Here is a 21080-nt window from a genome sequence, read left to right on the forward strand (position 1 = left end):
TAGCGCCCAGCGCGTCAATGGCCGGAACTGGGTGGAAGCAGCGGGAAATGGGGGGGGGGGTCCCCGCCGGACATCCGCCCCACGGCCGTGGGGCTGGGGGCGGCCCGGGAACCCCCCGGGACACCCAATCGCCAGGTGCAAAGGGGGGGGGGGGCACAGTATCCTGTGGCCGGGATGGGGGTCCCCGCCACCACCGCGGCCCCCCCAGTGTGCCCCCCATGAGGGTCGTGTCCTCCCTCTGGGTGCCGTCCTTGTGTCCCCAGGGTGCCATGTCCACCCCGGTGCCACGTGTATGTTCCCCCGACACCTCGCGTGTCCCCCCAGTTCCGAGTCCCCCGTGGGTGCCATGTCCTCCTCAGCACCGTGTCCCCCCCGCGTGCCACGTGTCCCCCCGCCGGGTGCCATGCATGTCCCCCAGTGCCATATACCCCCTCGCAGTGCCATATATCCCCCCCCCAGTGCTATATATCCCCCCAGTGCCATATACACCCCCAGTGCCATATATCCCCCCCCAGTGCCATATATCCCCCCCCAGTGCCATATACAACCCCAGTGCCATATACCTCCCCCCAGTGCCATATACACCCCCAGTGCCATATATCCCCCCCCAGTGCCATATATCCCCCCCCAGTGCCATATATCCCCCAGTGCCATATATCCCCCAGTGCCATATATCCCCCCAGTGCCATATATCCCCTCCCAGTGCCATATACACCCCCAGTGCCATATATCCCCCCAGTGCCATATATACACCCCCAGTGCCATATATCCCCCCCCGTGCCATATACCCCCCAATGCCATATACACCCCCAGTGCCATATACACCCACAGTGCCATATATCCCCCCCCGTGCCATATATCCCCTCGCAGTGCCATATACCCCACAATGCCATATACACCCCCATTGCCATATCCCCCCCCCAGTGCCATAAATCCCTCCGGTGCCATATACACCCTCGCAGTGCCATATATACACCCCCCAGTGCCATATACACCCCCAGTGCCATATACACCCTCGCAGTGCCATATATAAATCCCCAGTGCCATATATCCCCCCCCAGTGCCATATATCCCCTCCCCAGTGCCATATACACCCCCAGTGCCATATACACCCTCCAGTGCCATATATAAATCCCCAGTGCCTTATACACCCTCCAGTGCCATATATACACCCCCCAGTGCCATATACACCCTCCAGTGCCATATATCCCCCCCAGTGCCATATATCCCCCCCCCAGTGCCATATATCCCCCCCCCCAGTGCCATATACACCCCCAGTACCATATACACCCCCAGTGTCATATACCCCCCCAGTGCCATATATCCCCCCAGTGCCATATACACCCCCAGTACCATATACACCCCCAGTGCCATATATCCCCCCAGTGCCATATACCTCCCCCCAGTGCCATATATATCCCCAGTGCCATATACACCCCCCGTGCCATATACACCCCCAGTGCCATATATCCCCCCAGTGCCATATACCTCCCCCCAGTGCCATATATACATCCCCAGTGCCATATACCTCCCCCCAGTGCTATATACCTCCCCCCAGTGCCATACACCTCCCCCCAGTGCCACGTTCCCCCCAGGGCTGTGTCCCACCCGGGTGTCATGTGGGTTCCCAAGTCCCCCCAAGGGCCATGGCCCCTCCACGAGTGCCGTGTCCCACTCTGGGGGTGCCATCGCTCCCTCCCCATGGCCGCATGCCGGGGGCTCGGGGCTCAGCTGGGTCCGACACCCCCCGGTGGGGTCCCCGGTGTGTCCCACGCCGCGTGGCGGTGGCGGTGGCGGTGGAGGTGGCGGTGACGGTGACGGTGGAGGTGGCGGTGGCGGTGACGGTGGCGGTGGCGGTGGAGGTGGCGGTGCCCATTGTCCGCGGGGCGGGGGCGTCGCGGCCTCGTCACCACTTCCCCGGGCTGAAGGAAGCGGGAAGCGGCCGCTCCCGGCTCAGTGGGGCCGCGATGGGGAACCTGCCGGGGGTCCTGCCCGGAGCCCCCCGCGCCTGCCCCGGCCTCGGCCTCTGCTCGCGCCCGCGCGGCCCCGCGCCCGAGGACCCCCCTGTCACCGCTGTCCCCGCCGCTGTCACCGAGCCCCCCGGGTAGGTGCCCAGGCGGGATGGACGGGGTGGGCTGGGGAGGAATGGGGTGGGAAGGACGGACGGGGCACCGGGACAGCGGCGCTCACCTGCCGCCGCTCCGAGCCTCGGCGGGGACCCCTCCTCGCCCGCGGGGACCTTCGCACATGGCCGGAGGTGTCCCCGGCCTGGAGGTGTCCCGGGCCTGGAGGCGTCCCCGGCCTGGAGGCGTCCCCGGCCTGGAGGTGTCCCCGGCCTGGAGGTGTCCCCGGCCTGGAGGTGTCCCGGGCCTGGAGGCGTCCCCGGCCTGGAGGTGTCCCCGGCCTGGAGGTGTCCCCGGCCTGGAGGTGTCCCCGGCCTGGAGGTGTCCCCGGCCTGGAGGTGTCCCCGATGGGGTGGCTCGCGTGGGGCACTGGGGCAGAGCACAGAGCCCGCTCCGTCAGCGCTGCCCGTCGTGTCGTGACAGTGTCGTCTGTCGCACGGCGTGGCCCCAGCAGCCCGTGGGACCCGCTGGGGCGCGCTGGGGCCAGCGGGATCTGGGGGCACATGGGGGGACATTTGGGGAGAGGTGTATGGGGTGCAGTGGGGACGGAGGCGTGGGGACCCCACAGCTCGGAGGGGCTCGGAGGGGACGGGCGGGGGACGGGGGTGTGTCCTCCCCCCGCGGTGGCCCGGAGCCCGGTGTGACTCATGGCCATTGTTCACACGAGGGCCAGGAACGCCCCGCGCCCCCTCCATCCTCTGACCCCTCAACTCCTGACCCTTCCAACTCAGCCCCCTTATCTTGATCTCCCATTCCCTGACTTCCCAGCTCGGCCCCCCATCTCCTGCTCCCCCAACCCCTGAGCCCCCATCTCCTGCTCCCCCATCCCCTGAGCCCCCATCCCCTGAGCCCCCAACCCCTGAGCCCCCATCTCCTGTTCCCACATCTCCCGTTCCCCCATCCCCTGAGCCCCCATCTCCTGCTCCCCCATCTCCTGCTCCCCCATCTCCTGCTCCCCCATCTCCCGTTCCCCCATCCCCTGAGCCCCCATCTCCTGCTCCCCCATCTCCTGCTCCCCCATCTCCCGTTCCCCCATCTCCTGCTCCCCCATCTCCTGCTCCCCCATCTCCCGTTCCCCCATCTCCTGAGCCCCCATCCCCTGTTCCCCCATCTCCTGTTCCCCCAACCCCTGAGCCCCCCCACCCTCTGAGCCCCCCCATCCCCTCCATTCCCCACGAGGCTGATCCGAGGGCTCGGGACCCCCCCGGCCCCCAGCAGCACCAGATGTTGGGGAAGTCCCCACTGTCCCCGCCACCAGCCACCCACCGCTGCCCCCACCCAGCGCCCTCCTGTCGCCGTCCCCTCGGGCAGGGCCCCGGGCCCGGGGGTCTCGGTGTCAGACACGCGGGAGCAGGCGCGGGGGGGACACGCGTTTCTCCCCGAGTCCCCCGAGACCCCCGGCTGGGTTCCCCCGTGCCCGGGCAGGTCTCAGGGGTGTCCGTGTCACCCCCAGCGCTGCGCCCTCTTCCCCGGCGGAGCCCCCGCGCTTCGCCCGCCTGAAGAACTGGGAGAGCGGGAGCATCAGCTACGACACGCTGTGCGCCACCGCGGGGCAGGTGCGGCCCGGGGGGCGCGGGGCGGGGGGCGCGGGGCTGGGGGTGCGGGGCAGGTGCGGCCCGGGGGGCGCGGGGCGGGGGGCGCGGGGCTGGGGGTGCGGGGCAGGTGCGGCCCGGGGGGCTGGGGGTGCGGGGGGCGCGGGGCGGGGGGCGCGGGGCGGGGGGCGCGGGGCGGGGGGCGCGGGGCAGGTGCGGCCCGGGGGGCGCGGGGCGGGGGGCGCGGGGCGGGGGGCGCGGGCCGGGGGGCGAGGGGCGGGGGGCGCGGGGCGGGGGGCGCGGGGCGGCGGGTGCGGGGCTGGGGGCGCTGGGCTGGCGGGTGAGGGGCTGGGGGCGCGGGGCTGGGGGCGCGGGGCTGGGGGCGCGGGGCGGGGGGCGCTGGGCTGGGGGCGCTGGGCTGGGGGGGCGCGGGGCTGGCGGGTGAGGGGCTGGGGGCGCGGGGCGGGGGGCGCTGGGCTGGCGGGTGAGGGGCTGGGGGCGCGGGGCGGGGGGCGCTGGGCTGGCGGGTGAGGGGCTGGGGGCGCGGGGCGGGGGGCGGGGGGCGCTGGGCTGGGGGCGCGGGGCGGGGGGCGCGGGGCTGGGGGCGCTGGGCTGGGGGGGCGCGGGGCAGGTGCGGGGCTGGGGGCGCGGGGCGGGGGGCGCGGGGCTGGCGGGTGAGGGGCTGGGGGCGCGGGGCGGGGGGCGCTGGGCTGGCGGGTGCGGGGCTGGGGCACGGAGTGCGGCTGAAGGGGTGAAAAGGCGGGGGGAGGGCACGGAGAGGGGGATGCAGGTTGGAGTTGCGGCCGGGGGGGCTGCAGGATAGGAGGCAGATGGGGGGGCAGAGCCGGGGGGCAGAGCCGGGGGGCAGAGCCGGGGGGCAGAGCCGCGGGTGCAGGTTTGCGGGGTGCGGGGGTGACGGACATGGGGCGGGGCAGGGTGTGGGACGGGATACAGGGAAGGGGAGGCCTGGCCCGGGGGTCCCGGCTGCTCACCCGATGCCCCCCAGGAGCTGCCGTGCTCGGGGCAGCGCTGCCTGGGCTCGCTGGTGCTGCCGCGGCCGCTGCCCGCCCCCACCCCCGAGGGGACGCGACCGCCCGAGGAGCTGCTGGAGCTGGCCCGGGACTTCATCACCCAGTACTACGTGTCCCTGCGGCGGTGAGCGCGGACGGGACCCCCACAGCAGACACGGGCACCCCCAGAGCACCCCCGGGCACCCCGGGGCGCCCCCAGCCCAGCCCCGGCCCTGCCCCGGGCACCACATGGCCCCAGGGCACCCCAGGGCACCCCAGGGCACCCCAGGGCACCCCTGCCCCAAACACCTCCATACCCCGGTCACTTCCCCATCTGCACGCAGGGGTACCCCCCATAGCTCCAGACGTGCCCTGGGGTGCCCCATATCCCCATCCCTGTCCCGGGACATCCCATATCCCCCATTGCTGTCCTGGGACATCCCATATCCCCATCCCTGTCCCGGGACATCCCATACCCCCCATTGCTGTCCTGGGACATCCCATATCCCCCATCCCTGTCCCGGGACATCCCATATTCCCATATCCCCCCTGTCCCGGGACATCCCATATCCCCCATCCCTGCCCCGGGACATCCCATATCCCCCATCCCTGTCCCGGGACATCCCATATCCCCCATCCCTGCCCCGGGACATCCCATATCCCCCATCCCTGCCCTGGGACATCCCATATCCCCCCCATCCATGTCCTGGGACATCCCATATCCCCATCCCTGTCCCGGGACATCCCATATCCCCCATCCCTGTCCCGGGACATCCCATATCCCCCATTGCTGTCCCGGGACATCCCATATCCCCCATCCCTGTCCTGGGACATCCCATATCCCCCATTGCTGTCCCGGGACATCCCATATCCCCCATTGCTGTCCCGGGACATCCCATATCCCCATCCCTGTCCCGGGACATCCCATATCCCCATCCCTGTCCCGGGACATCCCATATCCCCATCCCTGCCCCGCACCCCTGTCGCTGTTTGCCGCCGTTCCCCCGGCGGTGCCGGTGTCGGGGGGCGCTGGGGGGTGGTCCCGGTGTCTGTGGGTGCTGAGGGTCCCCCCGCAGGGAGAACTCCCCGGCGCACACGCAGCGGCTGCGGGAGGTGGCCGCGGACATCGCGGCCTCGGGCTGGTACCGGCTCCGGGAGCCGGAGCTGGCGTTCGGTGCCAAGCAGGCCTGGCGGAACGCGGCGCGCTGCGTCGGCCGCATCCAGTGGAACAAGCTGCAGGTGCGGGACCACCCGCGGGACCCTCACCCACCACAGCCCACGGGACAGCAACACGTGGAGACCCCAAACTCCTGGGGACACCAAACCCAAGGCACCCCAACTCGCCCCACAGGAACCGCACCCCATCCCACGGGCACCCACAGTGACACCCCCATGGTCACCCCCACCCCACGGGGACCCTCATCCGTGTCCTGCGGTGACCCCCACCCCACGGGGACCCTCATCCGTGTTCTGCTGTGACCCCCCACCCCACGGGGACCCTCATCCGTGTCCTGCGGTCACCCCCACCCCACGGGGACCCTCATCCGTGTCCTGCGGTGACCCCCACCCCACGGGGACCCTCATCCGTGTCCTGCTGCGACCCCCACCCCACGGGGACCCTGCCTTGCCCCTATTGCGCGGAGACCCCCGCCCCAGGGGGATCCCTGTCCCGAAGGACCTCCTGGCCTGCAGGTTCCTCCCGGGGACTCCCACCCCAGGTGCCCGCAGGGGTCCCCCACACCCACCCTGTCCCCCCGCAGGTGTTCGATGCCCGGGACTGCGCGGGGCTGGGGGAGATGTTCAGCCTCCTCTGCTCGCACATCCAGTTCGCCACCAACCGCGGCAACATCCGGTGAGAATCCCCCCGGCGCCCCCCGAGCCCCGCGGCCGCAGGGTGTCCTGACGGCCCCCCCGGCCCCCCAGGTCCGCCATCACCATCTTCCCCCCGCGGGCTCCGGGACGCGGCGATTTCCGCATCTGGAACCCGCAGCTGATCCGCTACGCGGGGTATCGGCAGCCCGACGGCTCCGTGCTGGGCGACCCTGCCAACGTGGACATCACCGAGGTGGGGGCATCCCTGCGCCCCCAGACCCCCTCACCACCTCCCCGTCCCTCCCCTGTTCCCTCTCCGTCCGCACCCCAATCTTCCCTCCATGCCGCCCTCCATCCCCCGTGTCCCCAACACCTCCTGGAGGCCCCCCTGACGCTGTCCCCCTCCCCAGCTCTGCATCCAGCACGGCTGGAGCCCCGGGGGGGGCCGTTTCGATGTGCTGCCGCTGCTGCTGCAGAGCCCCGAGGAGCCCCCCGAGCTCTTCCCGCTGCCCCCGGAGCTGGTGCTGGAGGTGCCGCTGCACCACCCCACGTGAGCCGCGCTGCGACCCCCGAATCTCTGCCGAGGGACCCCCCCTGGGCTGGAGAACCACGGGGTCACCCCCGGGGAGGGCCTGGAGAGGGGATGGAGGTTGGGGAACCCCACTGGGGACACGGAGCAGACGCGGGTCTGACCCCATCCCTGCCGGACAGCGGAACCGCGGCTCCCCCGCGGGACTCCGGCTCGTGGGGCCCCTCCTGGGCCGGATTCGGGGATGCTGACCCTCCCTGGGTGGGGTACCGGGGTGCAGGGCCCCTCCTGGGCCGGATTCGGGGATGCTGACCCTCCCTGGGTGGGGTACCGGGGTGCAAGCGGGGTGGGGGTACCCTCCTGGGGGCTGCGGGGCCGCTGTGGGTGGGTGGGGGTGACACAGCCCCGTGTCCCCAGGCTGGAGTGGTTCTCGGAGCTGGGGCTGCGCTGGCACGCGCTGCCGGCCGTGGCCAACCTGCTGCTGGAGATCGGGGGGCTCGAGTTCCCCGCGGCGCCCTTCAACGGCTGGTACATGGGCACCGAGATCGGCTCCCGAAACCTCTGCGACCGCCACCGCTACGACGTGCTGCCCGTGAGCCCCCCGGGACCCCCGGGACCCCCGGGACCCCCGGGAGCGTGCCGGGACCCCCCGGGACCCCTCGGGACCCCCGGGACCGCGCTGGGAACCCCCGGGACCGCGCTGGGACCCCCCGGGACCCCCGGGACCCCCGGGAGCGTGCTGGGACCCCCGAGACCCCCGGGACCGCGCCGGGACCCCCCGGGACCCCCGGGACCGCGCTGGGACCCCCGGGACACCCGGGACCCCCGGGAGCGTGCTGGGACCCCCGGGACCGTGCTGGGACCCCCCGGGACCCCCGGGACCGCGCTGGGACCGTGCTGGGCCCCCCGGGACTGCAGTGGGACCCCACAGGGACAGCCCTGGGTCCCCTCTGGAGTCCCCTCAGGACCCCTCCTGGGACCCCTCCTGGTACTCCCCAAGATTTCCCTTGGGACCCCCACTGGGATCACTCTGGGACCCCCTTCAGGCCCATCCAGGGACCCTCATCAGAACCCCCCTGAGACCCCCACCAGGACCATGCTTGGATCACTGCTGGGACCTCCCCCAGAATTCCCGCGGGAGCCCTCTGGCACCCCGAACAGGACCCCGAACAGGACCCCACCCGGGACCCCACCCGGGACCCCACCCGGAACCCCACCCGGAACCCCACCCGGAACCCCACCCGGGACCCCACCCGGACCCCTCGGGGACCCCCCGCTGACCCCGCTGACCCCGCTGACCCCCGCAGGAGGTGGCCCAGCGCATGGGGCTGGACACAGGAACCAGCTCATCGCTCTGGAAGGACCGGGCGGCTGTGGAGGTGAACGTGGCCGTGCTGCACAGCTTCCAGGTGGGACCCCCACACTGCTGGGACCCCCGGTGCCGGGACCCCCACACTGCCAGGCCACGGGAACCCCCCCGGCCCCACAGGTAGCCCATTGTCCCCCTGTCCCCGCAGGTGGCCCAGGTGACCATCGTGGACCACCACGCAGCCACCGAGTCCTTCATGAAGCACCTGGCGGCAGAGGGGCGGGCGCGGGGGGGGTGTCCCGCAGACTGGGCCTGGATCGTGCCCCCCCTCTCGGGCAGTCTCACACCTGTCTTCCACCAGGAGATGGTCAACTACCACCTGAGCCCCACCTTCCGCTACCAGGTGGGACCCCTGCCCCACAGATCCTGTCCCACAGCCCCCTTCTGCTACCAGGTGTGGGGTTGGACCCACAGATCCCGCCCCGTGGGCCCCGGCCGCTCTCCCCCCTCCCAGGTCACTGAGACCCTCGGACAGCTGGCACCGACCCCCCCGACCCCCCCAGGACTTTCTGGCACTGCCCTGGGCACCGCTGGTCCGTGCGGGACCCCCAACCTCTGCATCGCCCTCCACTGACACCTGCCCCACAGCTGCCCCCAGAACACCCCGGGACACCCCAGAACACCCCGGGACACCCCACAGCTGCCCCTGGGACACCCCGGGACACCCCGGGACACCCCGGGACACCCCACAGCTGCCCCCGGGACACCCCGGGACACCCCACAGCTGCCCCTGGGACACCCTGGGACACCCCGGGACACCCCGGGACACTCCACAGCTGCCCCCGGGACACCCCGGGACACCCCACAGCTGCCCCTGGGACACCCCGGGACAACCGGGACACCCCAGAACACACCGGGACACCCCACAGCTTCCCCCGGGACACCCCGGGACACCCCACACTGCCCCCAGAACACCCCGGGACACCCCACAGCTGCCCCCGGGACACCCCACAGCTTCCCCCGGGACACCCCGGGACACCCCACAGCTGCCCCCGGGACACCCCACAGCTTCCCCCGGGACACCCCGGGACACCCCACAGCTGCCCCCGGGACACCCCGGGACACCCCGGGACACTCCACAGCTGCCCCTGGGACACCCCGGGACACCCCACAGCTGCCCCCAGAACACCCCACAGCTGTCCCCAGGACACCTCCAGCACCCAGCTGAGGCTCTCCCTCAGCCCCTCCAGACCCTTCCAGCCCCCCATGAGCCCTCATGGCCCCCAGTGCCCCCCATGACCCCCAGTTCACACTCCAGTGCCAGGCGGGTCCAGCCCCACAGACCCCCGGCCCCTCCGCCCCCCCGCTCCCCAATCCCACAGACCCCCGGCCCCTCCGCCCCCCATGGCCCCTGTGCCCCACAAGCCCCCCCTGTGCCCCACAAGCCCCCCCTGTTCCCCACAAGCCCCCCCTGTGCCCCACAAGCCCCCCCTGTGCCCCACAGCCGGACGCCTGGAAGGTTTACGTGTCCAAAGGCACCACTGTCACCCGGAGGAAAACCTTCAAGGAAGTGGCCAAGTAGGTGAACCCCGCGATCCCGGGGATCCCACGGGAGTTCTGGGGTCCCCTGGGAATCCCATTCTGATCCCACGGTGGCCCTGGGGATCCCACAGCGCTGTTAAGATCTCGGCCAAGCTCATGGGACACGTGATGGCGCGACGGGTCAAGGCCACCATCCTCTACGCCACAGAGACCGGGAAATCGCGGACTTACGCCTGGAATCTGTGCCAGCTCTTCCGCCGGGCGTTTGATCCCAAGGTCTGGGGGAAAAAGGGGGAGAACTGGGGCGGCTCCTCTCGCCCACCCTGAGCTGGGGGTTCGGGTGAGGGGAGACGCCTCCCGTGGAGGGATCCTAATCCTGGAACTCCATGAAGGTGCTGTGCATGGATGAGTACGATGTGGTGGCCCTGGAGCACGAGACCCTGGTCTTGGTGGTCACCAGCACATTCGGGAATGGGGACCCTCCAGAATGTGCTGAGGTAGGGATGGGATGGGACGGGATGAGGATGAGGATGGGGATGGGATGGGGATGGGATGGGGATGAGGATGGGGATTAGGATGGAGAATGGGAGGAGATGGGATGGGGATGAGGATGGGGACAGGATGGGGATGGGATGGGGTGGGGATGGGATGGGGATGGGGATGAGGATGGGGTGGGGATGGGGTGGGGATGGGGTGGGGACAGGATGGGGTGGGGATGGGATGGGGACAGGATGGGGTGGGGATGGGATGGGGATGGGATGGGGATGGGATGGGATGGGATGGGGATGGGATGGGATGGGGATGGGGATGGGATGGGGATGGGGATGGGATGGGGATGGGGATGGGATGGGGACGGGATGGGGACAGGATGGGGACCGGATGGGGTGGGGATAGGATGGGGATGGGGTGGGGATGGGGTGGGGATGGGATTGGGATGGGATGGAGATGGAGAATGGGAGGAGATGGGATGGGATGGGGTGGGGATGGGATGGAGATGGGAGGAGATGGGGTGGGGATGGGATGGAGATAGGATGGAGATGGGATGGGGATGGGAATGAAGATGGAGAATGGGAGGAGATGGGATGGGATGGGGATGAGGATGGGGACAGGATGGGATGGGGATGGAGATGGTGATGGGGATGGGATGGGGATGGGGACGGGATGGGGATGGAGATGGAGAATGGGAGGAGATGGGATGAGGATGGGGACAGGATGGGGTGGGGATGGGATGGAGATGGAGAATGGGAGGAGATGGGATGGGATGGGAAGGGGATGAGGATGGGGACAGGATGGGGTGGGGATGGGATGGAGAATGGGAGGAGATGGGATGGGGATGGGGTGTGGGGTGACATTGTGCCCCCCACAGAGCTTCTCCAAGGCACTGATGGAGATGACATCACCGTACACTGGCACCTCCCAGGCGGAGCCGCCCATGTGAGCACCCCGGGGGTCCCGGGGGGTCCCCGCTGGGGCTGGATCCCCCCCAGCCCCCCTCACCCTTCTAACGCCCCCAGGAGCTACAAGCTGAGGTTCAACAGCGTCTCCCAGTCTGACCAGCTCGTGTCCTCCTGGAAGAAGAAGCGTCGGCAGCTGAGCAACACAGACAGTGCAGGAACCTTGGGAGCCCTGCGGTACCGAGGCCACGGGGATGGGCAGGGGGTGGGCACGGGGTGGGCACGGCCACGGGGACAGGGCACGGCCACGGGGACAGGGCATGGCCACAGGGACAGGGCACGGCCACGGGGACAGGGCACGGCCACGGGGATGGGCAGGGGGTGGGCACGGGGTGGGCACGGCCACAGGGACAGGGCACGGCCACGGGCATGGGCACGGCCATGGGGATGGGCACGGGGTGGGCACGGCCACAGGGACAGGGCACAGCCATGGGGACAGGGCACAGCCATGGGGACAGGGCACGGCCACAGGGACAGGGCACAGCCACAGGGACAGGGCACGGCCACGGGGACAGGGCACGGCCATGGGGACAAGGCATGGCCATGGGGACAGGGCACGGCCACGGGGACAGGGCACGGCCACAGGGACAGGGCACGGCCATGGGGACAAGGCACGGCCATGGGGACAAGGCATGGCCATGGGGACAGGGCACAGCCACAGGGACAGGGCACGGCCATGGGGACAAGGCACAGCCACGGGGACAGGGCACGGCCACGGGGACAGGGCACGGCCACAGGGACAGGGCATGGCCACGGGGACAGGGCACGGCCACGGGCATGGGCACGGCCACGGGGACAGGGCACGGCCATGGGGACAGGGCACGGCCACGGGGACAGGGCACGGCCATAGGGACAGGGCACAGCCACAGGGACAGGGCACGGCCACGAGGACAGGGCACGGCCATGGGGACAAGGCATGGCCATGGGGACAGGGCACGGCCACGGGGATGGGCAGGGGGTGGGCACGGGGTGGGCACGGCCACGGGGACAGGGCACGGCCACGGGGACAGGGCACGGCCACGGGGACAGGGCATGGCCATAGGGACAGGGTATGGCCACGGGGACAGGGCACGGCCATGGGGACAAGGCATGGCCATGGGGATGGGCAGGGGGTGGGGTCCTCAGCCTGGGCACGTTGGGAGTCCTGCCACAGGGCCACCCGGGGCACAGGGAGTGCCATGGCCACGGGAGCAGGGATGGGGTCCCTGGGGTGCCCTGGGGACTCACACCAGCACCGGCAGCTCCAGCCCCGGCTGCCCTGTGGATGTGGGTGGGGGCTGGCGCTGCCCCCGAGGCCCCCAGCCGTGACCCCCTCTGACCTCGGGGACCCCCCCAGTGCATCCCCAGCCAGGTTGGCGGTGCTCGGGTCACGGTGCCGGGGGCACCCCCACATCCCGGGGGACCCTCACCCCCAGTCTGTCCCCAGGTTCGCGGTGTTCGGGTTGGGGTCCCGGGCGTACCCCCACTTCTGTGCCTTTGCGCGGGCCGTGGACACGCGGCTGGAGGAGCTGGGGGGGGAGCGGGTGCTGCCCCTGGGCGAGGGGGACGAGCTGTGCGCCCAGGAGGAGTCGTTCCGCACCTGGGCACGCCAGGTGTTCCAGGTACGGGGCTGGGGGCCCTCGGGAGCCGTTCCGCACCTGGGCACGCCAGGTGTTCCAGGTACGGGGTTGGGGGGCCCTCGGGAGCCGTTCCGCACCTGGGCACCCCCAGGGTTGGGGGGCACCCGCAGCCCCCCCCCGCTGGGCACCCACCGCCCCGCCGTGCCCCCAGGCTGCCTGCGAGACGTTCTGCGTGGGGGACGGGGCGGGGGGCGCCGAGGAGCTGTTCGCCCCTCCCCAGGGCTGGAAGCGCCAGAGGCACCGGCTGGTGCCGCAGCCCCAGGCCACCGAGACTCTGGCCGGTACCGACTCCTCCGGGAGCTCCCCCCACCCTGCGGGACCCCCGCACTCCCCGTGTCACCCCCGCCTGCCCGGGGGACACCCCAGAGCACCCCCCGAGCCTCCTGCGGGATCCCCTCACACCCCGCAGCCCCCCCAGGGACCCCTGCAGCCCCCTCGTGACCTCCCCCAGACCCTTTGGTCCTCCTGTCACCCCGTGACTGCCCAGCCCACTCCCCTCCGTGTCCCCCCAAACCCCTGCTCCTCCCCAGCCCCTCATGACCTCCCAGTCCCTCCAGTCCCCCTGTGACCCCTCAGCCCCCCTGTGTCCCCCAGCCCTGCATCTATCCCTGTGCCCCCCACGTGTCCCCAGCCTCCCCAAGCCCTCCCGTGACCTCCTGGACCACCCGTGTCCTCCTGGACCACCCGTGTCCTCCAGCCTCCCGTGTCCCCCACCCCCCCGTGTCCCCCTCCATGCCCCCCATGACCCCCCGCGCCCCCCAGGACTGTCCCAGCTGCACAAGCGCCAGGTGTTCCCCTGCTCGGTGCTGTCTGTGGAGAACCTGCAGAGTGAGGAGTCCAGGTGAGATCCCCCGGCACAGGGACCCTCACCTCGCCACCCCACCTGCCCCCGGACCTCCCATCCCCCTCCTCTCCCGGCACCCCGGGGTCCCCACATCCCCTGGGGCCGCCTTCCCCCCAGTGCCCCCATCCCGTGTCTGCCCCCTCCTCACCCCTCTGACCCCCCCTCCTCACCCCGCTGACCCCCCCTTAACCCCGCTGACCCCCCCTTAACCCCTCTGACCCCTCCTCACCCCTCTGACCCCTCCTCACCCCTGCTGACCCCCCCTTAACCCCTCCGACCCCTCCTCACCCCTGCTGACCCCCCCTTAACCCCTCTGACCCCCCCCTTAACCCCTCTGACCCCCCCTCCTCACCCCTCTGACCCCTCCTCACCCCTCTGACCCCCCCTTAACCCCTCTGACCCCCCCTCACCCCTCTGACCCCCCCTTAACCCCTCTGACCCCTCCTCACCCCGCTGACCCCCCCTTAACCCCTCCGACCCCTCCTCACCCCTCTGACCCCCCCTTAACCCCGCTGACCCCTCCTCACCCCTCTGACCCCTCCTCACCCCGCTGACCCCTCCTCACCCCTCTGACCCCTCCTTAACCCCTCTGACCCCCCCTTAACCCCTCCGACCCCTCCTCACCCCGCTGACCCCCCCTCCTCACCCTTCTGACCCCTCCTCACCCCGCTGACCCCTCCTCACCCCTCTGACCCCTCCTTAACCCCTCTGACCCCCCTCACCCCTCTGACCCCCCCTTAACCCCTCTGACCCCCCCTTAACCCCGCTGACCCCTCCTCACCCCGCTGACCCCTCCTCACCCCGCTGACCCCCCCTTAACCCCTCTGACCCCTCCTCACCCCTCTGACCCCTCCTCACCCCGCTGACCCCTCGCCCCCCCCGTCATTCCAGGCCCCCCTCACCGCTGCCTGTCCCACACCGTGGGACCCCCCAGCCCCGCCGTGCCCCTCGCACCCCCAATAGCCCCAGACACCCCCCGTGCCCCCCTGACCCCCTGACCCCCGTGTTCCCCCTGACCCCGTGACCCCCGTGACCCCCTGACCTCCGTGTCCCTTTGACCCCCTGACCCCCGTGCCCCCCGTGCCCCCCTGACCCCCCGTGTCCCCCTGACCCCGTGACTCCCCGTGCCCCCCTGACCTCCGTGTCCCTTTGACCCGCTGACCCCCGTGCCCCCGTGCCCCCCCAGACCCCCGTGCCCCCCGTGCCCCCCTGACCCCCATACCCCCCCTGACCCCCCTGACCCCCGTGCCCCCCTGACCCCCGTGCCCCCCCTGACCCCCGTGCCCCCCTGACCCCCGTGCCCCCCGTGCCCCCCTGACCCCCCGTGCCCCCCTGACCCCGTGCCCCCCCTGACCCCCGTGCCCCCCTGACCCCCGTGCCCCCCGTGCCCCCCTGACCCCCCGTGTCCCCCTGACCCCCGTGCCCCCCTGACCCCGTGCCCCCGTACCCCCCCTGACCCCCCGTGCCCCCCGCGCCCCCCAGCCGGCAGACGCTGCTGGTTCGGGTGGGCTGTGCAGAGCAGGGCGGGCTGCGGCACCTGCCCGGGGACCACCTGGGGGTGTTCCCCGCCAACCGCGAGGAGCTGGTCAGGGGGGTCCTGGAGCGCGTGGAGGACCCGCCGCCCCCCGAGCAGCCCCTGGCCGTGGAGAGCCGCGATGGGGACCCCGCCGGTACCGGGGGACACGGGGGATTGGGGGGACCCCGCCGGTACCGGGGGACACGGGGGACTGGGGGGACACGGGGGATTGGGGGGACACGGGGGACACGGGGGGACACGGGGGACTGGGGGGACACGGGGGATTGGGGGGACACGGGGGACACGGGCGGCTGGGGGGACACGGGGGATTGGGGGGACACGGGGGACTGGGGGGACACGGGGGACTGGGGGGACACGGGGGACACGGGGGACTGGGGGGACACGGGGGACTGGGGGGACACGGGGGACTGGGGGGACACGGGGGACACGGGGGACTGGGGGGACCCCGCCGGTACCGGAGGGGGACAGGACGGGGTCCCGCAGGACGGGGGGAAGATGGGGAGGGGCTGAGGTTTGGGAAGAGAAAAAGGAAGGGCAAACAGGAAAAAATGGGGCAGGGGACGAGGAAGGGGCTGAGGAAGAGGAAGGGGCTGAGGAAGAGGAAGGGGGTAGGACTTGGGGAGGTGGTGGGAGGAAGAAGGAAAAGAGGAAAGGCCTTGGGAAGGACACAGGAGCGCCACAATCCCCCCATCCCCAGGCGGCTCCAGCCCCGGGCCCCGCTGGGTGCTGCAGTCCCGGCTGCCCCCCTGCACCCTGGCCCAGGCTCTCACCTTCTACCTGGACGTGGCGGCCCCCCCAAGCCCCCAGTTCCTGCAGCTCCTGGGCTCGCTGGCGAGGGACCCCGCGGAGCGGGAGCGGCTGCAGCGCCTGGCACAGGTGAGGGGGCGGCGGGATCCCCACCGGAGAGGGGCTGGGGGGCCGGGGGTGACCCCCCTCCCTGGCTGGGGGGCTGGGGGGCTGGGGGTGACCCCCCCTTCCTGGCTGGGGGCCGGGGGCTGATCCCCCTCCCTGGCTGGGGGGCCGGGGGGCCGGGGGCTGATCCCCCTCCCTGGCTGGGGGGCCGGGGGGCTGGGGGCTGATCCCCCTCCCTGGCTGGGGGCCGGGGGCTGATCCCCCTCCCTGGCTGGGGGGCCGGGGGGCTGGGGGCTGATCCCCCTCCCTGGCTGGGGGGCTGATCCCCCTCCCTGGCTGGGGGCCGGGGGCTGATCCCCCTCCCTGGCTGGGGGGCCGGGGGGCTGGGGGCTGATCCCCCTCCCTGGCTGGGGGGCTGATCCCCCTCCCTGGCTGGGGGCCGGGGGCTGATCCCCCTCCCTGGCTGGGGGGCCGGGGGGCTGGGGGCTGATCCCCCTCCCTGGCTGGGGGGCTGATCCCCCTCCCTGGCTGGGGGCCGGGGGCTGATCCCCCTCCCTGGCTGGGGGGCCGGGGGGCTGGGGGCTGATCCCCCTCCCTGGCTGGGGGGCTGATCCCCCTCCCTGGCTGGGGGCCGGGGGCTGATCCCCCTCCCTGGCTGGGGGGCCGGGGGGCTGGGGGCTGATCCCCCTCCCTGGCTGGGGGGCTGATCCCCCTCCCTGGCTGGGGGCCGGGGGCTGATCCCCCTCCCTGGCTGGGGGGCCGGGGGGCTGGGGGCTGATCCCCCTCCCTGGCTGGGGGGCTGATCCCCCTCCCTGGCTGGGGGCCGGGGGCTGATCCCCCTCCCTGGCTGGGGGGCCGGGGGGCTGGGGGTGACCCCCCTCCCTGGCTGGGGGGCCGGGGGTGACCCCCCTCCCTGGCTGGGGGGCTGGGGGTGACCCCCCTCTCCGGCTGGGGGGCCGGGGGTGACCCCCCGCCCTGGCTGGGGGCCGGGGGCTGATCCCCCTCCCTGGCTGGGGGGCCGGGGGGCAGGGGGCTGATCCCCCGCCCTGGCTGGGGGGCTGAGGGCTGATCCCCCTCCCTGGCTGGGGGGCCGGGGGCTGATCCCCCTCCCTGGCTGGGGGGCCGGGGGGCCGGGGGCTGATCCCCCTCCCTGGCTGGGGGGCCGGGGGGCCGGGGGTGACCCCCCGCCCTGGCTGGGGGGCTGGGGTGCAGCCACCCCGCACTCCGCACACTGGGACCGGAGCCGGTCCCCTCGGCGCGGGGGTCCCCGGGGGCCGAGCGCGGGGTCCGCCGTGTCGCAGCCTGGCTCCCGCAGGACGCGCGGCTGTACGAGGAGTGGAAGTGGTTCCGCTGCCCGACGCTGCCGGAGGTGCTGGCCGAGTTCCCGTCCGTGGCTCTGCCGGCCGCGCTGCTGCTCTCCCAGCTCCCGCTGCTCCAGCCCCGCTATTACTCCATCAGCTCCGCGCCCGGCGCCCACCCGGGCGAGATCCACCTCACCGTGGCCGTGGTCACCTACCAGAGCGAGAGTGAGCGGGGCGGGCACGGGAGCGGTGGGGCAGCTCCGGGGCACCTTCGGGGGCTGCGGGGCACCTCCGGCTCATCCCCAGGGCTTCCAGAATATTCCCAGGGTCCCCAGCGCATCTTCAGGTCCCCCCATCCGCCAGCCCTGCCCGGGCTCTGTGCGGGGCTGCCTTTGGGAGTGCCCCCCGCCGCAGCCCCCCCAGCCCCCTCTGGTCCCCACAGACGGGCAGGGTCCCCTCCACTACGGCGTCTGCTCCACGTGGCTGGCGCGGCTGCAGCCGGGGGACACAGTGCCAGCCTTCATCCGCGGGTACGGGATCACGGTCCTGCCGCGTGTGTCCCCTGCCTGTCCTCCCTGTCCCCCTGTCTGTCCTCCCTGTCCCCCTGTCTGTCCTCCCTGTCCCCCTGCCTGTCCTCCTGTCCCCCTGCCTGTCCCCCTGTCCCCATCTGTCCTCCCTGTCCCCCTGCCTGCCCTCCCTGTCCCCCTCCCTGTCCCCCTGTCTGTCCCCCTGCCTGTCCTCCCTGTCCCCCTGTCTGTCCCCCTGTCTGTCCCCCTGCCTGTCCTCCCTGTCCCCCTGCCTGTCCTCCCTGTCCCCCGGTCTGTCCTCCCTGTCCCCCTGCCTGTCCCCCTGTCTGTCCTCCCTGTCCCCCTGCCTGTCCTCCCTGTCCCCCGGTCTGTCCTCCCTGTCCCCCTGTCTGTCCTCCCTGTCCCCCTGTCTGTCCTCCCTGTCCCCCTGCCTGTCCTCCTGTCCCCATCTGTCCTCCCTGTCCCCGTGCCTGCCCTCCCTGCCTGTCCCCTTGTCCCCATCTGTCCCCCTGTCTGTCCCCCGTCTGTCCCCCTGTCTGTCCTCCTCAGCTGCTCCCCTCCATGTTCCCTGCCTTCCCCCCACAGCCCCCCAAGCTACCCCCGCCCCATTTCCCGACGTCCCCGTCCGGGGCTGGGCTCAAGGCCCCCCCAAGTGACCCCCGACTGCTGCAGGGCCCCCTCGTTCCGGCTGCCGCCCACCCCCGACACCCCCTGCATCCTCGTGGGTCCCGGCACCGGGGTCGCGCCCTTCCGCAGCTTCTGGCAGCACCGGCTGCAGCTGCTGCGCTCCGGAGGTGCGGAGGGGACACGGGGACACCGGGACATGGGGACACGGGGACACGGGGATGGGAACGGGACACGGGAATGGAGACGGGGACACGGGGACATGGGGACATGGGGACACGGGGGGACCGGGGCCAAGGGGATGGGAGCGAGACACGGGAATGGGGACGGGGACACGGGGACACGGGGACACGGGGACACGGGGATGGAAATGGTGACACGGGAATGGGGACGGGGACACGGGGACACGGGGGGCTGGGGATGGAAATGGTGACACGGGAATGGGGACAGGGACACGGGGACACGGGAATGGACACGGGGACACGGGGGGCTGGGGATGGAAATGGTGACACGGGAATGGGGACGGGGACACGGGGACACGGGGACACGGGGGGCTGGGGATGGAAATGGTGACACGGGAATGGGGACGGGGACACGGGGATGGGAGGGATGCGGGGGTGTGGGGTGCACCCGCACAGGGACACAAGGACGCGGTGGCACCGGGGACAAGAGACATGGTGACAGCGAGCGAGGGGTCGGGGATGTGGGGACATGGGGAAGGGGATGGGAACGGGACGTGGGGAGGGGGGCTGCGGGGACACGAGGACGCTGTCCCCCTGCAGGCGGCCCCCTGGGCCCCATGGTGCTGCTGTTCGGGTGCCGCTCGTCCGCCCTGGACCACATTTACCGCCAGGAGATGGAGGAGGCGCGGGAGCAGGGCGCCCTCAGCCAGGTGCTCACGGCCTTCTCCCGGGAGCCCGGGACCCCCAAGGTGTGACGGGGACAAGGCTGGGATGGGGGACGGGAGGGGCACGGAGCTGGGGACGGAGCTGTGGTGGGGACAGGGACAAGGCGAGGATGGAAACGGAGGGGACAGGGGCAGGACACCGAGGCAGAGGTGGGGGTGAGGGGTTGGGGACACGGACGGGGACAGCACACGAAGGGTCAGGGCGGGGATGGGGAGCCGGGGACAGATGGCGGGTGCGGGATGCCACCGTCCCCGTGTGTCCCCAGACGTACGTGCAGGACGTGCTGCGGGCGCAGCTGGCGGCCGAGGTGCACCAGGTGCTCTGCCAGCACGGGGGACACATGTACGTGTGCGGGGATGTCACCATGGCCACCGAGGTGCTGCAGACCGTGCAGCACATCCTGGCCCAGGAGGGCGACATGACACTGGGACAGGCAGGGGACGTCATCAGCGAGCTGAGGGTAAGGCTGGGACACGGGAACACCGCAGGGGACAGCTGGGGACACACCTGGGGACACCTGGGGACACCACAAGGGACACCTGGGGACACTGCAGGGGACACCTGGGGACACCACAGGGGACAGCTGGGGGGACACCTGGGGACACCTGGGGACACTGCAGGGGACACCACAGGGGACACACCTGGGACACACCTGGGGACACCTGGGGACACACCTGGGGACACCTGGGGACACTGCAGGAGACACCTGGGACACACCTGGGGACACCACAGGGGACACACCTGGGACACACCTGGGACACACCTGGGGACACACCTGGGGACACCTGGGGACACACCTGGGGACACTGCAGGGGACACACCTGGGACACACCTGGGGACACCACAGGGGACACACCTGGGACACACCTGGGGACACACCTGGGAACACACCTGGGGACACACCTGGGGACACACCTGGGGACACCCCGGGGAGCCCCAGCCCTGGCGCCTGTCCCGCAGGACAAGAACCGCTACCACGAGGACATCTTCGGGCTGACGTTCCGCACGCAGGAGGTGGCCCTGCGCATCCGCAGCCAGTCCTTCTCCCTGCAGGAGCGGCGCCCGCCGGGCCCGGCGCCCTGAGCGGGGACGCGGGGGACACGGGGGTCCCTGAGGCTGCGCCCCCCGTCCCGCCACCCCCAGTAAAGGTTTAGTTTTGATACCCCCGGCCCGACATTCGGCTCCCGCGGTGGCACCGGGGCCGTGGGCAGTGGCACAGGGAAGGATGGGCTCTGTGACACCTCTGGGGTCACCCGGCCACGCTCCGGACGCGAGGGGTGGGAAATGGTGGGAGGGGTCCCGTGGCCACGGCGACCGCAGCTGAGGGCACCCCCTGGCAGCACCCCCCACCCGAACCCCCCGGTGTCACTGCAAACAGCCACGGCCCACCCACGGCATCGCCCCCCGGGACCCCCAGCTCACCCCGGGCACAGCCCACAGCCCCTCTGTAAACTTTTATTTCAGCCGCTGTTCGGGTCACCTCGGGGGCAGCAGCCCCGCGCCCCCCAAAAGCAGCCCCGGGCGGGGGCCCTGGCAGCACCCCTGGCCCTGCACCGA

At 71.9% G+C, this 21080-nt stretch overlaps 1 protein-coding gene across 1 annotated transcript; it reads left to right on the top strand.

The window, feature by feature from the left end:
* Positions 1-1928: 1928 nt before the first annotated feature.
* Positions 1929-20685, top strand: NOS3 (nitric oxide synthase 3). The gene is made up of 26 exons (XM_086852027.1): positions 1929-2104; positions 3577-3679; positions 4662-4810; positions 5742-5904; positions 6426-6517; positions 6589-6730; positions 6888-7027; positions 7424-7598; positions 8314-8415; positions 8524-8718; positions 9820-9893; positions 9989-10133; positions 10250-10354; positions 11224-11291; positions 11372-11488; positions 12738-12912; positions 13082-13211; positions 13693-13771; positions 15257-15444; positions 16009-16187; positions 17479-17689; positions 17907-17994; positions 18664-18785; positions 19398-19546; positions 19789-19983; positions 20484-20685. The coding sequence occupies exons 1-26, from the start codon at positions 1968-1970 to the stop codon at positions 20604-20606; spliced, it is 3546 nt and encodes a 1181-aa protein (XP_086708153.1). The 5' UTR covers positions 1929-1967; the 3' UTR covers positions 20607-20685.
* Positions 20686-21080: the final 395 nt, after the last annotated feature.

The sequence above is a fragment of the Cyanistes caeruleus genome, chromosome 1, assembly GCF_971803275.1.
Source record: "Cyanistes caeruleus chromosome 1, bCyaCae1.hap1.1, whole genome shotgun sequence".
NCBI lineage: Eukaryota > Metazoa > Chordata > Aves > Passeriformes > Paridae > Cyanistes > Cyanistes caeruleus.

What these genes read in the sequence shown, in the direction of transcription:
- NOS3 (XM_086852027.1), top strand. Translation starts at nt 1,968, where the DNA reads ATGGGGAACCTGCCGGGGGTCCTGCCCGGAGCCCCCCGCGCCTGCCCC. An exon ending in ACCAACCGCGGCAACATCCG is followed by an intron (nt 6,518 to 6,588) that starts GTGAGAATCCCC and finishes CCGGCCCCCCAG; the next exon opens with GTCCGCCATCACCATCTTCC. An exon ending in ACCGCTACGACGTGCTGCCC is followed by an intron (nt 7,599 to 8,313) that starts GTGAGCCCCCCG and finishes TGACCCCCGCAG; the next exon opens with GAGGTGGCCCAGCGCATGGG.